We start from the raw sequence: 8858 nt of genomic DNA on the forward strand, positions 1-8858 counted from the left end.
ACCAAACAGGCCTAATGGATTTATGGGTCCACAGCCAGAACCGCATGATGCCAGAAGCAAATAGGGGTCGAGCATCCACCTGCTTGTCTGCCTACAGGTCTCGGTAATTGGTGGGTCGAGCAGCTCTTTGAGGATAGGTCAGCGCACTGTCTGTGAACAAGTACTCAACATCCCGCGGCTGAGGTTACGTCTGAGGCTGGCTTTTGTGGAAGGATGCCGTGTTCACACTTAACAACTTTCCCGGCTGGGAAAAATGTATTCATTTATTTATTTTGAGATACAGTGCTTTGTATAGCTTCTTAAACTTGAATTTTGGGATTTTAGGTGATAGACAGCACCACAGTGTGTATGATTTTCTCTTATTTTCGACAACAATAATGTGTTGCTGCCTTTATTCTGATAACCCAAAATGTAATCCGGTAATATTTAGTCTACTGAGAGATCAATTAGTAATTTATGTTCAGCGTAAATCCAGTGAATATGTGAAAGCCTCGTGCCTTTGGGAAACAAGCTTCATCATAAGGACCAAGAAACACACCAGTTGCAGAAAAATCTTCAGCAGCGTCAGACTGTAAAGAATTCAGTTCAATAAAACTTTATTTGTCCCCAATGGAAAATTTAAAGACAAAGTGGAGCAGCACCAACATCTACACTTTAAAAACATCAAAAACAAAGGATTGTTGTGTAAAAAGGTAACTCTTGAAACTAAAACCTACATGCATTTGTTTATAAAGAAGCTCAGGTTTTGGACCAAAAGCAGCAATCTCTAGTTTTGACAGTCTGAGCACAGTTCAAAAAAAAAATCATGACAATCATTTGAAAAGGGACAAAGTAGGAACAGCAAACCTGCAACTTAACCTGACATGTCTGGCAAGGTCAGCATCAATACGAGATGCAAAGACATTTGCGGTAATGCTTGAGGATCTGCACAGGACCACATTCTAGCAATTTTTTATGGTCATGACAGCCTCATGCTGTGAGGAGGCTCTCTTTCAGCTGGGATTCAGAAAAATGGTTTGGGTTATTTGGCAAAAAATGAGTGGCGCTAAATACCTGGCAATCCTGGGAGAAACGACCAGAGAGCAGGGCAGCGCTTCACCTTTGAGCTGTTTACTTTCCGGCTGCTATTTTAGCACCACCATTTTTGTCACTTCATGTAAACAGTCCGTTGTTGGGGGGGTTATGATACACAAATACATGTATTTTAAAGAGTAAATCCTTTTTTTTATTATTATACTAGGAAACGAGTGAGCCAGTTTCCCACAAGGACCAAGTCTCCTTCAGGAAACTCGCTTCCATGCTCCCTGATTGCGGCTGATGAGCGCCGGCTGGAGGCCTCACCTGGCGGTCACACTCTATGGAGGAGGAAGGTCGGACAAATACAAACACATCCACCCACCGTCCAGCGTGCAACCTTCGACATCCAGTCAGAGCTGGGGTGGAATCATAGCCTTGAATTCTAGGCAATGTTTAAACATGTAAGTGTTCAGGCGCTCTCCCTCCATTCTCACCCAGCAGCATGAATCATTTTGTGAAAGAAAATTCACTCCCTAAAAGTGCAAAGCTGCTATGACATACCCCAAAAGATTTACTGATGTCATTGCAGTGAAAAGTGGCTCTTTGCAAACAAACATTTCACGTTTTTCTTTACAAAAACATTTCAGATGTGTGTATTGTTATTTTCCTTCTGCTTTGTGCGCTAAGCTGTAACTAGGAGATGCACTGAAGATCAAGTATGTGGCCAAGTTAAAGAAGTGTGAATACTTTCTGAAGATACTGCAACTGTATAAGGTCAGATTCGTGATTTAAATTACTATAACTTTATGTCTTCCAGGAAAATTGCGTAATTTTTGCACAGCCATTTTTCTTTTCTTTTCTTTTTTTTTGTCACTCACTTTAAAGTACAACTAACCTGACTGCTGCAAGCTCACAGTTAAATGGAGGCAATCTCAGAATTTGATTCTGTACAGGAAAAAAAAAAGATTTTGCACAGCTTTATTCACGTCTTATTTCCAGATTCCTTCACAAGATAAGATTGTACCCCGAGGCCATGCTTCTCAGTGCGGTGAGCACATGAAACAGTCTGACATTTGAAGCTGTAATCCTTATGTACATCAAGAAAGAAATATCTGGTTTTTAAATTGAAGTGAGTTGCCTTTGCATGAAACGGCTCTTGTGTGGTGTCCTCCAGGAGATCGGAAAGTCTCTCTCTGGGACGCTTTTTAATTAGTGCGATTGCCTTAGATCAGCAGAGGGAGCCCCAGCTCTTATCTAGATTTCCTTTTTCTGTGGGTAGCCTCAGCGTCGCTGTGTGATATCTGAAACGACAGACCGCAGTATGACAGCCCGCATGCTGCGTGTGGCCACCAGGAATTTAAAACCCATTATCCTGATGAAAAACGGGCTTTTTCATGAGAAGAAAGATCATCAATCTTAGAGGGGGATCGGGGGGAAAACACTAATTTGAATTTTTAGTAACACATCTACTGATTTTTCCATTTAATTTCATATTTTGCTGAAATTTCAACAGTCAGTGTTGCTGGTTACCTATGTTGATACAAGCAGTAACTTCGGTGTATTGTAGTGGGATTTTGTGTAACAAGAAAAAAAAAGAAATGCAAAATTGTTTTTGTTTTTTTCTGAAAAGTATTGCATGCATATCTATCTATCTATCTATCTATCTATCTATCTATCTATCTATCTATCTATCTATCTATCTATCTATCTATCTATCTATCTATCTATCTATCTATCTATCTATCTATCTATCTATCTATCTATCTATCTATCTATCTATCTATCTATCTATCTATCTATCTATCTATCTATCTATCTATCTATCTATCTATCTATCTATCTATCTATCTATCTATCTATCTATCTATCTATCTATCTATCTATCTATCTATCTATCTATCTATCTATCTATCTATCTGTCTATCTTTCTGTCTGTCTGTCTGTCTGTCTGTCTGTCTGTCTGTCTGTCTGTCTGTCTGTCTGTCAGTTTCTGCTGATGAATCACATTTTCACAGCATGATGCCGCCACCACCATGGTTTATAGTAAGGTGCTGTTTTTGCTTTCCTCCACATGGCATGTTTTGCATGTAGACCAAAAAAGTTCTAATTTTACCGGAGCATCTTTTCCCACACCAACTCATGCTGTACAAAGTGCTTTACAAACAAGAAGGAGAAAAAAATGAGCCCTGAAACTTTCACAACATTCAGAATAATTCTTTCTTCTCTTACTTTTTTGTGTTAGCAAGCTGTACAATCATTTAATCTCCCCTTTCCACCAGAAACCGGAGTTGTTGTTGACGCTTCTTTCTGCTCCTTTAAACTATTCCAGGTTTCCCCTCCCTCTGACATAGTGTGGCCCCCGGAGGAAGCAAAGAGTCATAGGATTTGTGGAGCAGTCGGTTCACAGCCCGAATGTGGAAGATGAAACGCGGATGGAGACTCGGTGTGTGAAAGATGAAGTGTGATAAAAATAATACAGCAACGCTTTGATATGCTACATTTACAGGGGATCTGTGCCCCACTGTGCCCTCAGATGCACTAAGACACGCTAACGGAGCTGTGGAGGCGAAGCAAGTGGGAGAAGGGTTTACGGTGTCTGTTGTAAGAGGCATTATCACTATCACTGCAGCTTTTTTTGTAATCCGGTGAGGAAGCATTTGGAGTATTGCTGTGTCTGCTGGTGATGAAATGAGAACTCAAAAGAAAGCATCTTCTACAAAGTATAATGTCAAACAATTAATTTAAGTGCCTGTTTGGGCAGGATTGAGTCTGTAGCAAGGCAGGGCGACAGATGCTGGTAAACTGTGGCTTGTTTTATTTACCAGTGCAATGTTTAATGTTGTCTTATTTGTGCTAAAAAGTGATGAGTTGGTATCAAGGGTATTTCAAATGGATCAAACATAAACCAATCTGTATGGTCACACTCAGTTCCTTGTAAAAGTATTTATACTCCCTGAACTTCTCTGCAGTTTGTCAGATTGCAGCCACAAGGTTCAGTGTCTTCGACTCAAAGAAGTCCATAATTATGCAGTGGAAAGAAAAGGATCCATTCATCCATTGTGTTCCACTTGCTTGAGTTTGCTTTGCCAGACATACCTGTCATTGTTGTCCTCAGGAGCCCCTATACATTCTTTTTATCAGCGAGTTTTGGGTGTGTCAGGGTCTTCTTATGCCTGGTACCAGATGGTCTTTTCCCTCCAATTCTCAGCTACGTTCTGCTTTGTTTCGGTCTGTCCAGACAACAGACGTCAAATATTCATTGCATGTTTTGGGGAGCTTTTAGAAGACGCTGCATGTGGTTATGCTAGAGAGATAAAGTGGTATCCAGGGCAACTACCGACAAACCAGACAGAAGCTCAAACTCATGCTCGGGATATGTGTATTTATCTAGAGAGAAATAGTCCAACTGTGAATTTGTGTCTTGTGCTTACTTGGGAAATATCAAGTGATCTTTATATTTGACAAGTGGAGAGATGCCCTCATCTCCACCACCCCGCTGCCAAAGAATAAACAGTCTGTCCTCTGTCAAGGTTTTAGTGCAGGAAGATATGTCTCTCTTCCTCTCTTCATCCTCCTCCACCTCTCTCTGTCTCTCTCTTCCTAATGAAATAATGGCATTCCTCTCTTTCCCCCCTAAGACTCCCCCACTCTTCTTGCCACTCTGCTTAAATCGACACTTGGCTAGATTCTCCAGTGCAGCAGAAGCTGAGTCATAAAGGTTTCAGTGGCCTGATTTATGGACAGTGATGTGGATGAGGGGCTGGTGTGTTGCAGGTTGGGGGGAGGTGGGGCGGAGCGGTGGGTGAAGCAGCGGGAAAAAGCACAGCCGTCAGCTCGCTGATCACAAAGACATATGTCAGCACGGAAACCATCTGCTGATTTCAGACAAAGACGGAAGGAGAGCAACTGCAGATTGAAACATGATAAAATGTCGATTGTGCAAGTTACCAGAAATCTGTTGCTTTCCCAGACACTAAATCTGGAAATCAGTGTCTGCTCAACCTGTATTTTTATTTTTATTTTTTATTTTTTACTGCATCAATTGACTTGCTGACTCTGCTGGTTTTCTCCAACACTCTCCCCCACGCCTCTTTCCGCCGTAGGCCAATATATCAGTGCAGATACAAGCTGTGGACTTCTGCCCATCATTTACGTTCCATTTTTCCCCTCCACTAGCCTCCATTAACATTCTGTTGAAAATGAGGTGTGTTGTTTTAAGCTCTGAATAAACAGGCAGCTCCAGGCTAAAAAAAAAAAAAAAATGCATGCAAAATCCTTTTTTCTTGTTTGTGAGTCACACAGCTTGGGTATTGAGTCTAATTTTGTGAATATGCATTTTCTGTGTGTGGTGAAGATGATTTGGATTGACTCCTTACTGCACCCGCCTGTTTATGTAAGTGTAAAATGAAAGGCGTGGAGGCAGCTTCAGGTTGACAAGGCTTCAAGGCTTTATTGGGGTTCAGTGCAGCACATTTTGAGACTCAGTGGGGTTGTTGAGGTAAGGCATTTTTAAACCGCGCGTTGCACCCAAAGACAGCTGGATAAGCACATTTTTGGTGACAGTCAAAGCACCTGGGAATAGATCCGCACACATCTCCTGACATCTCCCGTCTTTATTATTTGCCTTTGTTGTTGCCATGTAAACATGTGCATACATGCTGTTAGTGTTTCAAGTAAAACATACAGAGGCCTCAGCGACCGAATATTCAGAGTTCATGAGGTTTGTATCTTTTTTTTCTCTCTTTTTTTTCCATGAGGCATCTCTGCACATTGAGCACCAGAAAACTGATTCGTCAGTCTAAACTTTCTTATCAGTTGTTTTTGCGGATTTCTCTTTGGTTTCCACCTCTTCTTCTGCTTCTTTTTCGCCGTCCTCCTCCTCCTCCTTTACACCCTCTTCATCGCCTTCTTTTTGCTCACTCTCATCTTCGTCTTGGGGTTGGCTCTCTTCTCCCGCTTCTTCCTCCTCTTTTTTGTCTTCACCCTCCTCCTTCTCCTCCTCGTGATCCTCTTCATCTGTAAGGAAACACTTGAGCACAATCGAAATGTCCTATTCATTGTCAGAAAGGTAAAATGGCAACACTAACCTCCTCCTTTTCCTTCCTCTTCTCCCTCTTCTTCTTTCTCTACCGCTTCCTCTCCCTCCTCTCCCTCTTCCTCCTCAGCCTTTTCTTCATCCTCTTTCTCATCTGCTCCTTCTTCCTCTTCTCCCTCCTTCTCCTCGTCTCCCACCTGCTCTCCCTCCTCCTCTTCCTCCTCTTCCTCTTGAGGAGGGATGGACTCCGCCTGCTGGGCTTGGCTTGCGGTTATCACGTCTTCAGTGAAAAGTGACGGCGAGTACAAGCGGGAGCTCAGCAGGTATGGAGCCGCAGAGCTCAACAGAGACTGGGTGGAGACCTGCGCTCTTCCGTAGGCTGGAGCAGGGCCCAGGGCCTGAGAATAAACGCTGAAGGATCCTTGTTTTGGCACATTCAAGCGATTCTCCTCCCCTTCAAGAAGCTTCCTAGTGGGACGAGACATCAGGAGAAAGTCTCACGGTTACAATGCAGTACATAAAAACTCTGTAGTGACTGTGACTTGAGCACTTACCTATATGCTGCAATCTCAATGTCCAATGCCATCTTTACGTTCAAGAGGTCTTGATAGTCTTTGAGGTAGCGAGCCATGTCATTCTTGTTTTCCCTCAATTCGTCCTCCAGTTGACCTATTGTGTCCTGCAAAAAGAGAAAGCACCATAAAGTTGAAGTTTGTCTGACATCTAAAATGAGTTTACCCATTGCTCTTCTCCCCTACTTTCCAAAGTTGTGTTTGCTCACCTGCATTGCAGAGATCTCGGAACTCTGTTTCTCCTCCACCTCTTGCAGTTGGTTTTCCAGAGCCTGGATCATCTCCCGGCAGGCGTCAATCTCCAGGGTTCTGTCTTTGAGCAGTCGGCGGTACTCTCCGGCCTCGTCCTTGGCGGTGCGTGCTGTCTCTGTACTGCGCGTGGAGCCTACCGTCATCACGCTCATCTTGTTGCAGAACCAATCCTCTGCCGCTTGCAGGTTGCGTTGTGCCATTGTCTCGTACTGACCCCGGATGTCACGGAGAGCGGCGGAGAGGTCCGGCTTGGCGACCTCCATCTCCACAGCCACTTCGACGCTGTACTGAATTTGGGCCTGCAGCTCGGCGATCTCACTCTCACAGAGGCGCTTCAGGAAGGCCAGCTCGTCCAGAAGGGTGCCGACCTTTTTCTCAAGCTCGGCCTGGCCCAGTGCGGCTTCGTCCGCTCCCTTCCTGGCATCCATGAGCCGTCCTTCTGCCTCCTCTCTGCCAAGGACTTCATCCTCATAGCGCTTCTGGAGGTTCTTCAGCACATCCTCCATCTCATCTCTGTGGTCCTGGGCGGCTTGTTTCTCGTGGCGGGCCTCTTCCACAGCAGCACGGAGGTGGCGGATCTCGTGTTCATACAGGGCCCTAAGATTGGAGGGCTCTGCCTGCCTCTGCCTGAGCAGCAGCAGCTCTGTCTCCAGCAGCTTGTTCTGCTGCTCCAGCTCATGGACTCTCTCGATAAAGCTCGCAAAGCGATCATTGAGGTCCTGGAGCTCAGCCTTCTCCTGGGTCCTCAGCTGTTTGAACTCGGAGCTAACTTGGACCGCTTGCTCAAGGCGAAGCTCGGTGGCAGCTGCAGCAGGAACGATGGGGGAGTAGCTCGAAGGAGCCCTGGTGGATGTTGTATAACTTCTGCGTGAAGATACATAAGACGGCATTGGGGCTGAATGCGTGGAGTAAGCAGACCTGGATCCAATCCCTCCTCCAGCTCCATATCCTGCATTGCGCACAACTACTCTCCGCTTGTAAGTGGAAGGGAAATAAGGGTCAAAGCCAGTTGAAGTCATGATTTCGGAGCTCTGCCGCCTCGTGCCAGGGTATGTAGCTGTGTTGTCTGCACAGTGAATCTGCATTACTCTGGCTTTTATAGAGACCGTAATGACTGTGACGTAAGCTTTTTTTTTCCTTCCACAATGCTGACGGAAAGAATTGATTATGGTCCTTGCCAGCCAGCAGAGATGGGGAGGAGTGTGTGTGTGTGGGTAGATGAGGCGGGGATAAGTAACGATGGAGCAAAATGGGCTGCAACACACAGGGTCATCGAGGACATTAACAGTCTACTGTTACTCCTGAAAACTGCAGAGGAAGCTACAGTTTTACTGCATAAATCCTTAGGAAGATATCAGCCTTTTGATATACGTCTATCAAGCATTTTTGGAGTTTTGCATCATTATTTCATATGTCATGTGAAAGGAAAGCGAAGGGATCAAACAATTGACTGGTCCAAATTGGAAAAAAGAAAGGAAAGGGTACAGGAGAGAAAAAAGGACAGAAGGAAGGAAGAAAAGAAGAAAGGGAGAAAGAGGGAAGAAAGAAAACAAAAAAGAAATAAAGAGAGTTAATTGATGGACTTCATGAACACGATTGCCCTCTAGCGGCCGTGTGTTTAGTATGCAGCTCGAACATTACTGAGACATTTAAATTTAAAAACATATGTTTAAAAACGAATGATACAAACTCATATTTCTACGTTACTTTCAACTTTTACATCATACATTTTATACGAAATAAAATAAAAAAAAATGTATCTTGATGTATTTATTGTAATGGTCAGAAATTCTGGAAGACTTCATGTTTCAGAATAGAGGTCAACAAACAACACCTCAGTCGCCCCAGATCAAAATTATGTTACAGTGCTGTAAATTGTCAGGACGTACACTTCTTTTCTCATAAACACTTCGCGTAATTGGCGATACAGTGCTTTTGCCAAACACTGTCAGAATTCTTCCGACGTGTTAAAGTGGAGGGAC

The 8858-nt window shown here is 43.8% G+C and overlaps 1 protein-coding gene across 1 annotated transcript; it reads right to left on the reverse strand.

Moving 5' to 3' along the window:
• Window positions 1–5441: 5441 nt before the first annotated feature.
• neflb (neurofilament light chain b) lies at window positions 5442–8140 on the reverse strand. Its single transcript, XM_055050844.1, has 4 exons — window positions 6834–8140; window positions 6607–6731; window positions 6105–6520; window positions 5442–6033 (listed from the first exon to the last, which is right to left on the reverse strand). Exons 1-4 carry the CDS (start codon window positions 7959–7961, stop codon window positions 5816–5818), a joined length of 1887 nt encoding a protein of 628 aa, XP_054906819.1. The 5' UTR covers window positions 7962–8140; the 3' UTR covers window positions 5442–5815.
• Between the last annotated feature and the right edge of the window lie 718 nt (window positions 8141–8858).

The sequence above is a fragment of the Poeciliopsis prolifica genome, unplaced genomic scaffold (assembly GCF_027474105.1).
Source record: "Poeciliopsis prolifica strain line A6 unplaced genomic scaffold, Auburn_PproV2 SCAFFOLD031, whole genome shotgun sequence".
NCBI classification, from domain to species: Eukaryota; Metazoa; Chordata; class Actinopteri; order Cyprinodontiformes; family Poeciliidae; genus Poeciliopsis; species Poeciliopsis prolifica.